The sequence below is a fragment of the Echinops telfairi genome, unplaced genomic scaffold (genome assembly GCF_000313985.2).
Source record: "Echinops telfairi isolate 266 unplaced genomic scaffold, ASM31398v2 ScPeMD7_18;HRSCAF=68, whole genome shotgun sequence".
In the NCBI taxonomy this organism is placed as follows: domain Eukaryota; kingdom Metazoa; phylum Chordata; class Mammalia; order Afrosoricida; family Tenrecidae; genus Echinops; species Echinops telfairi.
Window position 1 is genome coordinate 99,053,298 of NW_022103915.1, and position 18,899 is coordinate 99,072,196.

At 50.6% G+C, this 18,899-nt stretch overlaps 2 protein-coding genes across 4 annotated transcripts in view; both read left to right on the forward strand.

Annotated features, from left to right (window-relative positions):
• MAPKBP1 (mitogen-activated protein kinase binding protein 1) overlaps positions 1 to 9,215 on the forward strand; it is a 66,681-nt gene extending 57,466 nt beyond the window's left edge. For both annotated transcript variants that reach the window (XM_045287846.1, XM_045287847.1), the window contains 9 exons: positions 3,077 to 3,304; positions 3,653 to 3,795; positions 4,031 to 4,176; positions 4,267 to 4,464; positions 4,633 to 4,717; positions 4,924 to 5,207; positions 5,415 to 6,011; positions 6,521 to 6,606; positions 7,122 to 9,215. In XM_045287846.1, coding sequence (XP_045143781.1) covers positions 3,077 to 3,304; positions 3,653 to 3,795; positions 4,031 to 4,176; positions 4,267 to 4,464; positions 4,633 to 4,717; positions 4,924 to 5,207; positions 5,415 to 6,011; positions 6,521 to 6,606; positions 7,122 to 7,349 — 1,995 coding nt within the window. In that variant the 3' untranslated portion in view covers positions 7,350 to 9,215. The remainder of the gene's footprint in view (positions 1 to 3,076; positions 3,305 to 3,652; positions 3,796 to 4,030; positions 4,177 to 4,266; positions 4,465 to 4,632; positions 4,718 to 4,923; positions 5,208 to 5,414; positions 6,012 to 6,520; positions 6,607 to 7,121) is intronic.
• Positions 9,216 to 9,595: 380 nt separating this feature from the next.
• LOC101655913 (bifunctional peptidase and (3S)-lysyl hydroxylase JMJD7) overlaps positions 9,596 to 18,899 on the forward strand; it is a 34,849-nt gene continuing 25,545 nt past the window's right edge. For both annotated transcript variants that reach the window (XM_045288061.1, XM_004712728.4), the window contains exon 1: positions 9,596 to 9,671. In XM_045288061.1, coding sequence (XP_045143996.1) covers positions 9,608 to 9,671 — 64 coding nt within the window. In that variant the 5' untranslated portion in view covers positions 9,596 to 9,607. The remainder of the gene's footprint in view (positions 9,672 to 18,899) is intronic.

The following is an 18,899-nucleotide window of genomic DNA, read 5'->3' on the forward strand; positions in this document are numbered from 1 at the left end:
TTAAAATATACCAAGAAAGAAAAGCTTGTAGTTAGTTCAAGGATCACTGGCCTTTAAGAGTGTTTTCCAGTCCAGTCTGTTGGGGCACCACGCCTACGGCAAGGATCTTTTGTAGGTCTGGGTTTCTTCTAACATATTCTTTGAGTTATTCCTTGTTTGGGAAGACTCTTACTTCTCCATCTATCGTGATCTATAATTTGGCTGGGTAGAGTATTCTTGGGTTTGCTTTGTTTTCCTTCAGTTTTTGGAATATCTTACTCCACTCTCTCCTCTTCTTCATAGTTTCTGCTGATAGGTCTGAGCATATTCTCATTTGGGAACCTTTATATGTGATTGCTTGTCTTTCCCATGGGCTCTCATGTTTTTCTCCTTTTCCTTAAAGTTAGATAGTTTATTATGTGCTTGGGTGACTTCTTCTTGGGATTCAGTCTAGCTGGTGTTCTTTCAGCCTCCTGAATGGTTGCCTGGTTTTCATTTATTAAGTTGGGGAAGTTTTCCTCCAAGCATTCTCTCACAATTGTTGCAAATGACTTTGTTGTATCTTCCTCTGGTAATCCGATTATTGTGATGTTGGTCCTCTTCATATCATCAGACATAGCTCTTAGGTTTTCTTCAGCTTCTCTGATGATCTTATTAGATTTTTGTTCTCGTTTGTTAAAGTCTGCTTGGCTGTCCCGCAAGTCACTGGTGTGGTTCTCTGCTTCCTCCAGTTGATTCTCGAGGTCTGTGAGTCTGCTATTGGATTTTGTTATCTCCTTCATAAGCTCTTGCATTTCCCTTTGGTGTATGGACTTTATCTCCTCCTTCATTTCATCCTTTTTCTGTATTGTTTCCCTCATATCCTGTATGATGACTCCAAGCAGCATTCTGAAATTTTCTCTCTGTGGCAGCTCGATGTCTGCTTCTTCTATGCATGTCGTTAAGTTCAGAATATCTTCTGCCATTGCCTTTTGTTTCTCCTGTTTTTGTCGTTGAGGTCGTTAGGGCTGATTGCTGTTTGCGTTGCGTTGTTTTAGAGGAGCCAGGTGCCTTTTTCCAGGGAGTCAAAGAGCACTGGCTCTCTCTGGGAGACTTGTAGGAAAGCTTCATCGAACTGCCTACAACTAATTTCCCTATGGAATTAGCCTACCACTTTATCCTCCTGTGGTTTCACTCTAAAGGGGAGTGCCCCAGAATGCTGATGGGTTGCCTGCGTTGGTGTAGAACACTGCGAATCATGGGAGGAATTGTCCTGGCCAGGTAGATCACTGTGGAGGTTGGGCAGAGGTTCCTGCAGCCGCTTAGAACATTTGTTAGTGTTAGCCGAGCTGCCTTAGGTAAGGTGACCAGATTTTAACATTGATAAAGCGGGACAAAAGCCTGACACCATTGATAAAATTCATATCCTGGTGAAATAGCCACATGGCAGCCGAAAACCGGATACCCTAGCTTGTCGTGCTTTCTTTCCAAAAACCAGGACTTTTTTTAAAACACCGCGGGATGTGGGAAAAATTGTTAAAAATCAGGACTGGCTCGCCAAAAGCGGGATGTCTGGTCACCTTAGTCTTAGGCCGTGTGAGGCACTAAGGTAGGAGGGAGGAAGTTCCCTCTGTGACTTGGGACCAAAGAGGAAAAATAAGAGCTCCCCCAGCCACACAGGCAGGAATTCCCCAGTGAGAAGTTGGGCGGATATCCCCTGGTGGCAGCTGGAATTTCCCAAGCCTCTGGCTACGCTGCACAGGGCAGAGCTCATGTAACTGGGTGGGGCACAGGTGTTGATGCCCTAGGCTAAGGGGAGTGGTCTAGAGGTCAGCAGTGGTGTGTGAAAGAACAGGGAAGAGACAAAGAGGAGAAAAAATAAGGAAAAAACTAAGCCTGCTGAGACTGGGGGGATTGAGAGAAGAGAGGGAAACAAAAGTAACAATATAGCTGAGACCCGATCCCTGCCTGTGGGGCTGCAAGGGTTTAATCCCTGCCCCGGGGCAGCGGCAAACTGTGGATGTGTTGAGATTAAGCTCCTATACTGACTCCAAATGATCAAACCCTAGCTGGCCTCCACTGTGGTAAGCCAAAACCCCCCAGCCCCTCAAAATCCTGTGGATCTGAGCCTACTTACCTTTATGATGCTCCTCCTGTGATCCAGCAGTGTTGAATTTCACTCTTAGTAACTCTCCTCGGCTGATTTCTACGGAGTCCCTCTGGTATGCCTTACTTAGTCGCCATCTTCCCGGAAGTCAAGACAGCAGGACATGGATCTGTTTGCTCAGACTGCAAAATATTTATTTCTAATGACAAATAATTGAAATGTTGTCTTGAAGCATGGTGTAGCATGGGTAACAGTCTTCATGTCAGTTCCATGTATGTGGGTTTATCTGCATGTGGGCGGACCCGCCTGGAGATGGATAGAGGAGCGGTGTCTTGGTTCCTAAGCCCATCGGAAATAATGTTTTCCGATGGTCTTAGGCAACCCTTGTGAAAGGGTCATTCGACCCCCAAAGGGGTCTCGACCCACAGGTTGAGAACCACTGTGGTAGTGGCAGAAGACTCTGCCAGACAACACAGATGGGCAGATGAACTGACGGACCGATGTGTAGAGCAGGACCCAGGCAGCTCCACACCTCCTCTCCCCCAGCTCAAGATTTTACCCCCAGCTCCTGGCCCAGCAGCAGCAGTTTTTGGGGAAGTGCTGGTGAGGTGTCTTCAGGGCATGCTGACTGGGTTGTAATGTCCAGTTTGGACTCCGACTTTGTCCTCGGTACAGTGAAATGATTTTGGAGCCCTGTGCAGGCTGTCCCCAGTTCAGGGGACTTTTAGAGACACTTCGCTCATAGGTGAAGAGCAGGATGAGAGAATATCGGGTGATGGCAAGGGTGGGAGCTCCGGAACCAGACTTATGTAGACTGTGGGCTTGGCAAAGGTACACAAACCCTGTGCTTCCATTTCCTTGCCTGTTAAAAGGGGATAAGAGGTTATTGTGAGGATGAAGTAAATGAATACCTAATGCTAGTCAGTTAATGCTAATGTTAAGGGCATAGCATGCAGTAAGTGCTATCTATGAGTGTCCATTGGTGTTCCTGCTGCCCCGCTCCCCACACAGGAGACCGGGTTCCTGGGCCCAACTCCTGCATCCAACCACGGACCCAGAAGAAGGGGGCGCTGGACTCAGCCGGGGGTGGCGCTGAGCGTTCGCTCCATGCTGGACCTGCGGCAGCTGGACACACTAGCTCAGAGCTCTCAGGGCTCCAGCCAGGACTCTCTGGCCAAGACCCTCTCTGGTTCTGGGAAGTCTGGTCAGCAAGCCCCTGAGGCCTCCCACGCTAGCCAGGTGAGCCAGCTGCAGCCTCAGTCTGGCTCTGTTCTGCAGTGCGCATGGTAACCCAAGCTGCGGGGGTGTGGGTGGGGGTGTCAGGGGGGAGGTCTGAGTGGATGGTGGTTGGGGTGGGCAGTGGGGAGAGGGAAAGGTGGCCTTTGTCCTGGGTGTGGTGACCTGGAGGACCCTTGGTGGTACCTGGTGGCTGGACGTTGGCAGCCCAGGGCACTGATCTCAGAACACCAGCTGGGGCCCAGGCTGGCTGTTAGCTCCCCTCCGTAAGTCCTCGCCCAGCCACTTGCCAGGGCACCGCAGTAGTGTGCCTTTGTGTGTTCCCAGAATGAAAAGCCCCTTTGGCCGTAGGTTTCCCAACTCTGTTCCTGCTCCCACGTTATCCGATTGTTGTCCCAAGAGGAAGGGGTCTTTGCCCAAGATCTGGAGTCTGCTCCCATCGAAGATGGGACTGTCTACCCGGAGTTGAGTGACAGCCCCACCCCGGATACCAGGCAAGGGTCTTGCCCAGGCCAGCCTCGAGGGGTCAGGCATCCCCCAGTTTCCCCTTCCTGCGGAGTAGTTTGCACTCTTTGCAAACTACTCCACAGGCTGTGCAGGGAGGGTTCTCAGGGTTAGCCTGCCCCCTCTTTGCTGCCTCCTCTGGCCTGCTCACAGGCAGAGTTTGAGAAGGAGGCTGTGGGCTGCCGCTCTCTTCTCACTGCACTTCCTTTCCATGCCTTGTTGCAGTGAGTTCCAGGTGCAGGCCCCGGCCCGCAGGGTCCTGGGGAGAGTGTACCCAGGCAACAGGGGCTCAGAGAAGCACAGCCCTGACAGCGCGTGTTCGGTGGATGACAGCAGCAGCCACCTTTCCAGCCCTGAGCATCCCAATGAAGGTGAGGCCAGCAGAGAAGGGTGGGGGAGGGGCGGATCGGGGCAGCGCAGTGTGATAGCTACACCCTCCCCCCCCCACTCCCCACATCCAGACTCTGAGAGCACGGAACCCCTGAGTGTGGATGGCATCTCCTCAGACCTTGAAGAGCCAGCTGAGGGCGAGGAGGAAGAAGAAGAAGAGGAGGGAGGCACTGACTCCTACAAGCTGCAAGAAGGCAGCCCCCACACCCCGGACCAGGAGCAGTTTCTCAAACAGCACTTTGAGACCCTGGCCAATGGGGCAGCTCCAGGTGGGGCTGAGGACTCAGCACTTGGCCACTGCATATGGCCCTTCTCCCCACCTGACCTAGCTGAACAGGAGGGTCCAAGGGCGGGATCCCACTCTGGGCTTCCCTGCAGGGGAGGTAGAAGGCTGGCCCGCCCACTGTCTCCATTCTTGATGTCTGTCCCCCTGGCAGGGGGCCCAGTCCGGGTGCCAGAGAGGACAGAGTCTCGGAGCATCTCTTCACGATTCCTGCAGCAGGTGCAGATACCCCCACTCAGGTATGGAGACTTCTCCCCCAGCAGCTTTGCACTCCTGTCTGGGCTCCCGGCAGGGCCCACCCTGCCTCCCTTCAGGGCATCTATCTGACATGCCCATGACTGTTGGGGACAGTTGGCTTGGTCCTGTGCCTGTCCTCCCTCCTGGCACCCTGGCCTGGTGGAGCGCTGAGCCTTGTCCAGGCCTACGTCCACGTTTCACCCTGTAGGGAACCATCACCAGCAGCCTCCAGCCCAGCCCTACAGTCCAAACCAGTCCAGGGACCACAGGTGTCTGGTGAGCAGCTGAGAGGCAGTGATGCCAACCCCCCGGGTGCTCCCCCAGAAGCAGAGCCTTCCCCCGGCAACCCTGGACCCCAGCAGACAGCCCCCATGCTGTTGCCACGACGCCGTTTGAGCCCTGACAGCAGCTGGGCCTCCAAGAGAGCAGCCATAGCCGGTTCCGTAGGTGGACTCCATGAAGCCCAGTCTGTGCACAGCCTGGGGCCGCAGGGTGAGGAGCCTGGTGGATTCTGCTCGGGGTGGAGGTGAGGTGTGAGGTGCAAGAGGATGAGAAAAAAGGGGTAAGCTTAACGTGGCGTTTCGGTGTCACACCTCGCCCGGGATGCCCCTGCGCAGGTGTGTGCAGAAGCGTAGGTAGCCTTCCTGGGCCCTGGAAGCCTTCCTCACCCCTGCCCTGTCCTGCCTGTCTCCTCTGCAGATGAGACCTCTGTACCAGGCCCATTGCTCACCAGGGAGACCAAGGCCCCAGAGGCCCTGGGCTCCGTGATGCAGGCAAATGGCTGTCCACCGCCGCCCCACTCCTACCAGAACCCTACCACCAGCTCCAAGGCCAAGATAGCCCGCAGCATCTCTGTCGGGGAGAACCTGGGCTTGACTGCTGAACTGCAAGCTCCGTCTCCAGTCCGAGTCTCACCACTCAGCAAGCTGGCCCTGCCTAGCCGGGCCCACCTGGTCCTGGACATCCCCAAACCACTGCCTGACCGCCCTACCCTGGCCACCTTCTCACCTGTCACCAAAGGCTGCGCCCCTGGAGAGGCAGAGCGAACTGGCTCCCCAGCAGGCCTGGGGAAGGCTCACAGTGCATCTGACAGGCGGGCATGCTTCGGGGAGGGTGTTATTCCCAAGCCTAGGACAGAGGACCCAGCTCAGCCTGGACCCACCAGCCCCTGTGCCCAGCAACTGGCAGTCAGCAGTCTCCTCCATGGTCCTGAGAACATACACCCCCCATTCCCTGAGAAGACTCCTAGCCCCATGGAATGCACCAGGCCAGGGTCAGCCCTGAACCAGGACTCAGGTGTGCACAGCCCCCAGCTCTCATCTCTGGTTCCATCCTCTCTCTTCCGTCTTTGTTGGCCGCTTTCTGGCTCCATTCCATTTCTGTGTGTCCAGCCTCTGGCGTGTTGCATCCTGTCTGCTCCCGTCTTGATCCATAACTCACACCCCTCATGGTGAGACCCTCCTGCCAAGTCCATGGTTCTTTCAGTAGTCTTCACCAAAACCATAATTCAAATCATGCAGGAAGTATCAAACGAGGAGGGAGGGAATACACTGAGCAAGAGGTAGCATATGACCAAGAACTGAAGGTATTGAAGAGGACCAAGTAGTACTGAGGGTATTGGCAAAACACAAAGCTCCTGGCCCTAGGGCTGGACAGACCTCTCCTCTAGATCTGGTTTTCTGTTTGGTGTTGGGCGAAGAGGACAGGGCCAGGAGAGAAGGGTGCATGGCTGTGGGGAGGCCCCTCCTGGTTGCACAGACCCTGGGGAGGGGGCCTCACTAAGCTCATCCGTTTGTCTCCCCCAGACGCAGCTGTGAGCCTGGAGCAGTGTGAACATATTGTGGCGGAGCTCCAGGACAATATGCGTCGGGCCATGCGGCTCTACCGAGTGGTGAGTGTGCCCCCTGGCAGGAGACGGCGTGACTGTAGTACCAACTGCTGGAGATGCTAAGATTCCGGGACAGTCGTGATACGGTCTTTCCTCTGCTGGTGGGCCAGTCCTGGGCAGAGTGGGTGAGAGCCCAGGCAGGGCTATCGAGTCCAGTGCTACCTGGCCACTTCCGGCAGAGAGCTAGACTTGCTCCAGTCACCAAGTGCCACCCTGAGAGATCACCTGCCCTAGTTTCCTCAGGAGGAGCCCAGTGGGTGCCTGTTCCTGCGCACCTGTTGTCCCGAGCATCCCTTTTCATTATTCCTCATGCAGGCGGCAGTCCATGAGGGTCTGATGGAAGCTGCCTCAGGCTAGCCCTAGAGCTTCTGGTTCCAGCCCCTCATCCTCTGGGCCCTGGGAGGGTGTGGGCTTTCTTGCTGAGCTTGGGCCGGGAAAGGTGGACTTTGTACTTTGTTGCTTTCGGGGAGTGTGGAGCCCCCCACAGTTTCTCCAGCTCACCTGGGGCCCTGTTGCAGGTGGCCAGCTGCAAGACACCCTCGGTGGAGCAGAGCCGCATCACTCAGCTCCTCAGAGACACCTTCTCCTCAGTGCGGCAGGAGCTGGAGGCCCTGGCTGGGGCCGTGCTGGCCAGTCCGGGGGGCAGCCCAGGGGCAGTGGGAGCTGAGCAGACGCAGGCCCTGCTGGAGCAATACTCGGAGCTGCTGCTTCGAGCCGTGGAGCGGCGCATGGAACGCAGACTCTGAGTTCCCGCAGACTCTCCCAAGTGGACAAAGTGTGGCTCCTTTGCCACTCACCAAAAGCTGCGGGCGGGGAGGCTTGGAGCGGCCCGCAGGGACCAGCGCTCAAGAGGGCCGTCTGCCCCTCAGAGGCCCCTGTATTTATTAATTTATTTCCCTGACTGTTGCCTCACTTCCTTGGAACCCCTGCTTCCACAGCCCCAGGGCTCGTGGCTCGTGGCAGGGGTCGGTCCTAGGTCTTAAGTCATCTTGGTGCTGTGAGGGGTGGGAGGGCAGCCTTCCCACCTGGGGAAATGGGCAGGCCGGCCCTCCCATTTTCGAAGCCATTTGAAATTACTGCAGGGATCAGCTCCCTGGGGTGGAGCATACACAGGGTATTCTGTGGGGTAGAGGTGAGAGGTGGGAGGGTAGTCAGTGCCCTTCAGCAAATGGGAGCTTCACCTCTACCTCCACTTCCCCTCCCAGACCAGCTGCACTCGCCTGGCTGCAGAGCAGGCCTTGGGTTCTCCCCAATTCCTCACAGCCCACTGACCCTCCGGGGCATTGCCTGCCTTTAGGAGACCCCGGTTGTTATCAGGGCCCCAGCCTCCACCACATTCCACTCCCATGCCCCCTTAAGGGACCCCTAGCATTATCTGTTACCTACTCCTAACCCCCCCCCTCCCCCCCCAGTCAGCCCTGGTGCAACCAGCTGTGGGACATTGCTGCAGGACAGTAAGCCCTTGGCTGGGCAAACATAGCAGCCTGATTCCCTTTCCTCAGGCCTCCCCCTCCTCTCCAACCCTAGTCCCCACCAGGCTGCCGGAGTCTAGAGGCTACCTGCTCCCTGCATCCTGAGAGATGCTCAGTCAGAAGCCTGTGTGGGAATTTCCTTATGGTTTACAGGGCGCCAGCCCACCTTCTAAGGACCTTGGCTATGAGATGAAACTGTCCTACATGCAGACGCACACGTGCACACACACAGGCACACATGCACACGGCTCTATGTTCTTTGCTTGAGTACTTGAATGGTGGCTGTGTGCCTGATTCTGCTTCACTTCCTGCCCCAGCTTCACCACCTGGCTCATGTACAACTCAACCATTGGCACAGAAGAGATGAGACACACTAAACCCAATTCTGGATTCTGGGTGCCCAGGCCTAACTAATGGGAGATGCCTCGGGGGAACCTGGTCTGGCGGGCAGGAGCCTCCCCAGGTGCTGGAGGTTGGGTAGGGAGGCCTGGGGACCAAGAGACACACTGGAAAGGTGGGAAATGGGCCAGGTAAGTGGCAGAGGTGCGAGGCTAGTTTAGTATTGAACGAGTGGGGCAGTGATTAGGATCGAGAGGGGACAGACATGAGGCACAGTAGGCGGTAGAGAGAGACCAAGTAATGCAGCATTGGTTGTCAGAGTTGGGTGAAGAGCGTGTGTCTCTGACCCCTGTGGCTTCCCTCTGCCCCCGAAAGGGCAGGGCAGCTTTAGCACAGCTTCAGGCTGCAAAGCCCACTCACTGGCTTGGATAGCCCTCCAGACCCTGCTGGCTGCATAGGCGGAAGGGAACTGGGCACTGAAGGATGCCTGGCTCTGTCACATCAGTTGCTTTGCACCTGACATAAAAACCTATCTCACCTCACTTTCTACCACCGCTGTCACCTGCATGGGCAAGCTGCAATGAGGCCGCAGCTTCCAGCGCTCATGAAGTCCAAGGTGGTCCCTGCAGGGCTGCCCCTGCCAGCTGCCCTGTGAGGGTTGGTCATCCCTCAGCTCACAACAGCCACATCCTACCCAAAGTAGGGCTCTAGCCTGGCCCTCTGGGCTTGGCTTTCCCCATCCTGAGGGGACTACACTCATACAAAGTTTTTTTTTTTTTCAGAAGGTGGGTTCCTTCCCCCCTGCCTAGGGTCAGGCTGGCGCCCGTCCCCTTCTGCATGTCTGAGGCCACTGGCAAGGGCCACCCCCTTCCAGATTTGTCCCGGCCAGGTTTGAAGGCCCTTATTTATAACTTTTATACTTTGTCCAGGCCGTGGCGCTTTCCTCCTCCTCGGGCTCGTACGGGTTCCGGGCTGTTTTTAACGTGTCCGTTTGTATTGATGTATGGACTTGTCAATAAACAATCAATTTATTACCTTGGGCTGCGGGCCTGTGAGGCAGGCAAAAGGAAGGCCTGCTCCAGGGGAGGCTCCGGGGGGCGGGGCCTTTCGGGGCGGGGCGGGGCCGGGCTTCGGGATGTCTGGCTACGGGGCGGGGCCTCAGGGAGGGCCTTTCGGGCTCGCTGGCGGCAGTCATGGCGGAGGCGGCTTTGGAAGCCGTACGCAGGGAGTTACAGCGCTTCCCGGCCGCGGCGAGGGGTGAGTGGACCCTTAGGACATCTCGACGTCCTCGCATCGCCCGCGGAGCAGCTCCGGGCCGTGGACGTGGCCTTAGCCTTAGCGGGGGTCGAGTGCCGGAATCGGGTGCGCCGCCGCCGCCTCACATCCCAGGCCACGCCCGCCTAGTCACGTGTTCCCCGGGTCCCTGGACCACGTGCGCGGGCTGCTTGTGGCCCCACCCATCACTTTGCGGGTGCGCTCTCCCTTCGGCCCCACATGTTAACGTTTGTGGTTTTCGGGGGGGAGGGGTGTACGTGTGTGTAGTGAAAATACCACAAAACCGTTTTCTACTTCAACAGTACGTGCTCAGTGACATTAATTACATCCGTTAAGTTCAGTGACCTTCACTGCCATCCGTTTCTGAAAATTTCCACCACGCGTCACAGCAGCTCTGCTCCTGAGGGACTTGGGGCCTGTTTTGACCCCGGTACTGTCCTGCTGTTGTTCTTCTTGTCCTTCCTGACCTGAAAGCGTGTCAGGTGCCACCGAGTCGGTGCTGACTCTTAATGACCCTCTGTGTACAACAGCGTGAAACACTGCCCGCCCCGCCGTCATTCAGATGCACCCAGGCTTCTTAGAACAGGCCTCCTTGTTCTGTGTCCAACTTTCACATGCGAAGGAGGGGCTTGAAAATACCATGGCTTGGGTCAGGTGCACGTTAGCCCTCAAAGTCACGTTCTTGCTTTTCAACATTTAAGGGGTCTTGTGCTGCAGATGTACCCAATGCAATGCGTCATTTGGTTTCTGGACTGCTGCTTCCATGGGCATTGATTGTGGGTCCAAGCAAGGTGAACCCTTGACCACTTCAACTCTTTCTCCATTGATCATGACCGTTACCTATTGGTCAATTTGTGAGGATTTTGATCTTTACACTGAGTAGTAATCCACACGGAGGGCTCCCATCCTTGATCTTCATAGGCAAGGGCTTCAAGTCCTCCTCACTTTCAGCAAGCAAGGTTGTGTGCCCTGCATATCACAGGTTGTTGACAAGCCTTCTTCCAATCCTGATGCAGCATTCTTCTTGTAATCCAGCTTTTCTAACTATTTGCTTGGCATACAGAATATATAAGTATAGTGAGAGGATACAACCCTGACACCCTTTCTGAGTTTAAACCATGCAGTATTCCCTTGTTCTGCCTCTTGATCCAAGTCCAAGTTAAGTTTTGCATGGGCTCAGTGAAGTGTTCTGAAATTACCCTTCTCAAGGATACCCATAGTTTGTTTTTAAAAAAAATCATTTTATTGGGGGCTCATACAAATCACAATCCATACAGACATCCATTGTGTCAAGCACATTTGTACATTTGTTGCCATCATCATTCTCAAAACATTGCTTTCTATTTAAGCCCTTGATATCAGCTCATTTCCCTCCCTCCTTCCCCGATCCTCACTCCCTCATGAACCCTTGATAATTTATAAATTATTATTGTTTTGTCATATCTTACACTGTCCAACGTCTCCCCTCACCCACTTCTGTTGTCCATCCCCCAGGGAGGAAGTTATATGTAGATCCTTGTAATCGGTTCCCCCTTTCTACCTCACCTTCCTTCGACCCTCCCTGTATCGCCGCTCTCACCACTGGACCTGAAGGGATCGTCTGTCCTGGATTCCCTGTGTTTCCAGTTCCTATCTGTAATTTTGGCGTTTCTTAATACCAAGACAGGAACATTGGCAACAAGTATCTGTTTGAGTCCTTACTTTCAAGTGTCTAGGTTATGATGTATACCTAGGAATGGAATCGCTGGGTCATATGGTAATTCTGTGTAACTTTTGAGGAACACAGAGGCTGTACCATTTTACATTCCCACCAGTAGTGCAAAAGGGCTCCAATTCCTCGATATCCTCACCAACGCTTGTTAGTTGACATTTTTTCCTGACCAGATCTATCCCAGTGGGTGTGATGCAATATCTCATTGTGGTTTTAATTTGAATTTCCCTAATGTCAGTCTGTGCTAGCTCTCCTTAAAGTGTTGAAAGGCTACCAAGTGACTTTGAGGACTAAAGTGTGCCTGACCCAAGGCAAGATGTTTCAATCACCTATACCTGTGAAAGCAGGACCCTGAATAAGGAGGAAAACCCCAGAAGAATCTGCATTTGAATGTGGTGCTGGCCAAGCATATTGAAAGTACCACGGACTGCCAAAAAGGGCAAATAAATATGTCTTGAAAGAAGTATAGCCAGAATGCTCCTTAGAGTCAAGGATGGAGAAGCTTTGGATATGTTGTCAGGAAAGACTAATCCCTGGTGAAGGGCACTCTGCTTGGGAAAGTGGAGGGCGGAGAAAAAGAAGGCCTGTGACCAGACGGGTTGACACAGTGGCTCCAACATGGTTTCAGACATAAAAGCAATTGTGAGGAGGGTGCAGGACTGGGCGGTGTTTTCTGTGGCACCCGGGGTTGCTCTGGGTTGGGACTGACTGGCTAACACAACAACAACTAATGAAGGAGCCCTGGTGACTGAAGAGGTTATGCATTGGGCTACTAACGACAGGGTCAGCAGTTTGAAATCAGCAGCAGCTCTGTGGGAGAAAGATGTGGCTTTCCTCTCCTGTAGAGATTTACAGTCATGAAAATCCACAGAGCCAGAATTTACTTGATGTCACAGCGCTTACTGACTGATGAAGGAGCCCTTGTGTCATAGTGGGTTAGGCTGTTCGGCTGCGGCCTGCAAGCTGCAGTTCTAAACCACCAGCCGCTCCTCCGGAGATAAATGAGGCTTTCCAGTCCAGTAAAGAATTAGTCTCAGAACCCCTCAGGGGCCGTTCAACTCTATCCGATAGGGTGATAGTGTTGCTGTATTTGTTTTTGTTTTCATGAACGACTTAATGACCAGAGTCCTGGCGGCATAGTGAGTTATGAGTTGGTCAGTGGTTCAAAACCACCAGCCAGCCTGAGGGAGAAAGTTGAAGCTCTCTGCTCCCATGAGGACTTATAGCCTCTGAGGCCCACAGGGTTTCCAAGACTAAATCTTCATGAGAGCCACTGTGTCATCTTTTTCCGGTTTCGGAGCTGGTTGTTTCAAACCGCCGACCTTCCCTCCCCATTAGCTGCCAGGCTGTCTTCCCACAAAGAGGGCAGCCGAGGAGACCCGACGGGGCAGTTCTGCTTTGTTCCACACCCACCTAAACCCACTGCCGTCACCGCAACTCCCACTCCGGCGACCAGGTATGGGGTCTCCAAGACTGCCAGTCTTTATTTATTTATTTTTATTTCAGTCCTATCAGATTTTCTTCTTTTTAAAATTTATTGTTTTTATTTTTTAAAATCATCTTACTGGGGGCTCGTACAACTCTCATCACAATCCATCCATCCATTGTGTCAAGCACATTTGTACATTTGTTGCCCTCATTCTCAAAACATTTTCTTTCTACTTGAGCCCTTGGTATCAGGAGCCCTTGGTACTGGAGCAGAAACCTCATCCTCACCTGGAACAGAAGGTAGGTTTGAATTGTTGACTTGCGGGCAGTCCAATGGCTATTCCACAACCACCAGGGCTCCTTAAAAAACAAACAAACAAACAAAAAAGTCAAACACAGCCATGGAGTCATTTCTGACTCATAGAGACCCTGTCGGACAGAACAGAACTGCTCCTGGTGTCTATACAGGAATATAAGGTCTCACCTTTCTCCCAACTAGTGGCTGGTGGTTTCAAACTGCTGACCCTGAGGTTAGTTAGCAGCCCAACGTGTGACCCCCTACATCAACAGGGCTTCTTAGAGTTGCTGTCAGTCTGCGTGGACTCCGTGGCACACAGAAAGAATACAATGGTTCACGCTGTTGGTCAGCTCTTCACGTACTGCTTGACCATGTGTAGAAAGCCTCTTGGTAGAAATGACGGTTTGAGTCTTTGGCCTATTTTGATCTTGGGTGGTTTGTCTTTGTTGTGAATTTGTAGGGATTCTTTATATATTCTGGATATCAAACCCTTATCATTGAATTAAAGATTCTCAAATGTTTTCTTTCTATTCTACAGGTTGATGAAATCTTTACTTTTTTCCAAACGGTTTTATTGGCATCTATTCATATAAACAATGCAGTAATTCAATCACAGTTGTACAATTATCACCACAGATTTAGGACAGTTTCTTTAGTCTTGTACTCATCGCTATTAGCTCTCCATTTCCCACCACCCTCCCCTGCCATACCCCCCAGGAACCATTAATCCAGTTACTGTCTCTAGATTTACCTATCCTGGATTTCTTATACAGAGAAACATTAAAAAACAAAAACTAACAACAATAACAAAGTTATAAAACAGATAAAAACCTCAGTTGTAAACTAACAAGGATGTCTCTAAGGTGATCCAGAGCCAATTAAAAACCATAGATTCAGGAATGGATTTTGGGTTCCCACTTAATCCTAGCTTCAACCTAAGAACAATTAGTTCTTACACCATGGCCCTGCTCAATAGTCACCCTCATGAAGGAAACAGAGAGGATAGGGGTGCTGTAGCAAAATTCCTGTGGCGCAGAAATTAGGTGGTGCCCGGCTATCAGATAGAACAGTGTCTGAGGTCTTCCAAGCAAACAGCCATCCAAGTGAGACCTCTACTAAGTCCACCCAGAAGAAGCACACCAACATCTGTGATCCACGAACTGTAAATTACAAATCCGAAGAAGAGAGTATTATCCAAATTGAAATGGTGAGACTCTGGTTGCAGGAGGTGATGGATGAAGTGGAAGCCCCAAATACACTTGCAGGTTCTACATAGGGAATAAACCTCCAGTGATTTCCCTGGGACCATAATTGAGGCATGGGGATAACCTGGTTACCAGACAGAGAGTGTTGGAGAGATGACTATAGTAGATTAAAATGATAAATCCAATTCGAACAGTTAAAACCTTGTCACTTGATCCCTTCTCTGATATATTTTGTGCTTGATGTGGTTTTCAATATTTTCTGGTGTTTTTTTTTTCCATTTTGAGATTTATATCTGCTGTAGTTTGTTATTGTGGGTAGCAATCTTGAATCTGCTGTGTGATTTTAACTGTTTTTCGGTATATGAAAAGCCAGGATTGATGAACCTGTAGAGGCAACAAGGAGAATAAGGGTTCCTGGGGGGTATGGTGGGGGAAGTGGGGGAGTCAGGGGGATATCAAGCTGATATCAAGGAGTTCAAGAAAGAAGAAAATGTTTTGAAACTAATTTTGGTAGCAATTGTACAATACTGCTTGATGTGATTGAACTATGGAATGATTGTCTGAATTAGCTCTTATTAAAATGACTTGAAAATCAAAGATAAGAACCTCAATTGAAAAGAAAGCAGAAGATATTAAAAACTAGAACAAATTTACATGGATCATAAGGGAGATCAAATCATAGGGTGCTGAATTTTAACCTGACTGCATCTGCAGCAATCCACTTTGCAGTGCGTTTGTCGTGTCAGCAAGGCTGCTCACAGCCCAGCTCCAGGGTCAGAGGGGATTATCCAGGGGCTTCATCCACATGTATTTCAGCTTCACTTTTTTCTTTTAAACTGAAACCGCTTTGAAATGGGTCAACAGAGGATCAAATGAGAAGAGTTTACATTTTAACCTAAGTTGGCCATAATTGACTTGATAATGCTTTCTGTCTGATAACAGAGTTAATCATACCCCTTAACTATGATAGAAGGATATTTTCGGAAGCTTAATCTATGTGTGGACCTTGCAAAAGGAATTTGGGCTTTCACCGTCATCCATAGCCTTCTGCAAACCAGGTGTTCACAATTTAAGCTCTAATGCCATTCCCTCCTTTAGATGTGAATTATATTATCGACAATCCTTGGATCCCACAGGCTGGTGTGTTTTCCACACCAGCCTTACTTGACACCTATTTCTTTACTTTCTTAATGAAAGTTTTTTGATGCACATTTTTTCTTTCATTTTGATGAAATCTAACATGTATTTTAAAAATTATTTTGTATTTTTTTATTTAGTAAGGATAAAACAATAGTAATGTAAAGTTAAAAATACAAACAATGGGTAAGAAAGAAAAGACCATCACCAATATTTTAAAAGACATGGAAAAAACTTTTGACATGGAACAAGCAAGAGATCATTGTACCTAGAACAAATTCAGGTTGGGTCTAGACTCTCTAGATGGAGGTCAACTGGCTGGGTATCAAGTTTGACCCAGCACAATCAGCATGACGGTGATCTATGTTTGATAGTAAGGCTGTTCCAGACCTTTGCCTGTGGCTAGAGGGGATCTGCCCGGGGCTTAATCGGACTAGATGCTCTGCAGATGGGTTTTGGGTTCCTGCTGTCCTTGATAGCCTGCCACAAATTGGATGTTCACAATTTAGGCTCGGATACTTTTCCCTTTGTCATCTTTGGATCACACATCTGATGTGCTTCTTCCACGTGGACTTAGTTGACTCCTCACTTAGATGGCTGCTTTTTTTAATACAAGCCTTTATGATCCCAGACACTATTGTGATTGATAACCGGGCACCATCTGCTTTCTTCACCACACTTTGCTGTAGCACCCTTATCTTCAGTGATCATTTGCTGAAGGTATGTATCCAGCCGGGCCATGTTAGCAGAACTAACTGTTCTTGGATTGGGGCTAGAGTTCAGTGGGACCCCAGAATCCATCTGCTCGCCCATGGGTTGGCTATGCATGACTCTGGTTTATTTTGGCAGTTGTCTTATGACAAAATAAAAAACCAACAACAGCAACAAATCCACTAGCAAACAAACAAACAAACAAAGGGGGAATCAAAACAAAACACTCAAAAAAACCCAAAACCCAAACCAAAAAAACACTCAAGCTAAAGGCAGGAAAACAAAACCCTAATAAACAAAAAAGTACAAACCCCTGGGGTGTAAGGCGATTGCACTGATGACTAATTAATTTTCCCAATGACACTCACTGTCAGTTTGAGGAGTCTGTGGGAGAACAGATCCACTCTGAGCTGCAGCCCATGAATTCTTGCCCTACATAGTTCAATCTCCCGTCCTGGTGCTAGGGGGAGACTTCCCGGATCAGTTCTTCCAAGTGCAGGTCCCGATACAACAGATCAAAACCTGTCATGCCACTGCTAGGGGTGCATCGAGGTGCTAAATATATGGTCCCTTTCCATTGGACACCCACCAAGCCGGGGGTTTCCCCCAAGGTCTAATGACCACTGCTTCCACAGCCCAGGGGCAGCCACTCTCTGCTTCCTCTCCCATCAGAGTACCCCCGTCCTTCGTCCATTCGTCCATTCGAGGCAGAGCTCAGGTCATTCAGCTGGACCTCTGTGTTAAGCCCCTCTGGTGCAGCCCCTGTGTTCTGCCGTGCTGCTTGCGCGGTCAGCACCCAAGGTCATCATGGTGTTTAGTCCATGGCTTGGTTCACTGAAGGTTGGGTAGAAATGTATTTGTAGAGTCTACCCAGAAACAGAAAATTGGGTCCATTGCCCCCCTAAGTTCCCTACAATCCTTGTTTAGCATCCCTTCCTGTGGGCTGAAGGGGGGTCCCCCACAAATCATCACAGGTCCGGTTGGTGCAATTGTACAATGATAATAAGTAAAGATTATAGTAAAGGAGAGAGTCAAATAATGGAGTCAGACACAATTCATGGTAGCATGCTCGCCTCAGCCCCCGCTTGGTGGTCCTTGTTGGGGGAGCCCGGCCACGAGAGCAGGAGAGAGCCTCAGGAGCGAGAGCAGGAGAGCCCCTGGGAGCAAGGACTGGGGAGAGCCTCAACTTTATTGCTCACCAAGGGTTATATCTCATAAGGGGGATATGATTACAGGTAACCACCGTCACAGGAAGGGGCAGTACAATAGGCATACACATTGTAGGAAGGGGATGTATGATAGGCATAAGTGTAGCAGGAAGGGGCTGAGCTAGGGGTGTGCCCATAGGAATGGGAAGGTCTAGGGGTATACATGTGACAAGATGGGCGGACCCTAGATTCATGATGGCAGCCAAATCTTGGTCATCCTTGGGCGGGTTTGACCTCTCTGGCGTCTCCTACAGGAAACAGACAACTACTTTCCTTAGCAGAAGAGAGTGGGCCCTACTTGTGGGATAAACAGTGGTGTCTGCTTGCTCTAGATGGCTACTCCTGATGACCTCCAAGTGCATAGTCATTCGCAAGCAGCTAAGTTTGGCATATATTTGGGGGAGACAACTTGGGAGAAATCCTTCTGTTTCCCATACCTTCCCAATATGAAGTTACTTCTCCCCAGTCACCCACCATACTCACCAACAGAACTATCAGGGTCTCTTCCTAAATGTAGATGCTCCCCTCCCCTGGTCTTAGTTTGGTTTTCTGACAAGAAACTCCTTCCATTGATTTGCCCCAGCCTTTTCTCGATGTCGTATAGCCTCCAGTGGATGGTCATCTCCCATTCCCCCCTCTTGAAGGGGGTCAGCCCCAGACCATGTGAGGTCTCCTCCCTCCAGGTGACTCTTGTGAAATGCATGAAAGGGAGGTGATGTATGGTTCATGGCCGGTAGGTAGGTTTTTCCCATTTTGCTCAGGAATTAGTTTCTGAGATTTATTTAATTGGTGTTTCTCCTTATAGTAGTGGATTCATATAATACTTGTCCTTTTGTGATTGGCTTACTTCACTCAGCATCATGGTTTCCAGGTCCTTCTATGTCATGCGGTGTTTCATGCTTTCATCACTTTTTCAGGGGTGTGTAGTATTCCATTGTGTGTATGTAGCATGGCTTCTTTATTCTTCCACTGTTGGGCATTTGGGCTGCTTCCAGTTTCTTGCTATTGTGAACTGTGCTGCAATGAACATGGGAGAGCATTCATCCACTCGTGTTGTGTCTGTATTTCTTTAGGGTGTATGCCTAATAGTGGTATTGCTGGATCGTATGGGGTTTCAATTCCCAGTTGCTTTAAGTATCTCCATATCATTTTCCCCAGTGGCTGTATGTATTTACAAGTCCACCAACAGTGCACACGAGGTCCAATCTCTCCACCTCCTCTCCAGCATTTGTTGTTTTCTGTTTTTGTTTTTTTTAATTTGGGCTAGTAGCTTATGTATTTTTACATATTATGTGTTTTTGGAATTTTGCCCAATTATTTTATTAGCTCTGATAGTGTTTTTGAAGGAGCCCTGGTGGTGTAATGGTTAAGACTGGGCTGCTAAGTGCAAGGTTAGCAGTTCAAAACCATCAGCTACTGTTCAGGAGAAAGATGGGCTTTCTATTCTTGTAAAGAATTACAGTCTCAGAAACTTACTAGGGAAATTCTACCTTGTTCCATAGGATTGCTCTG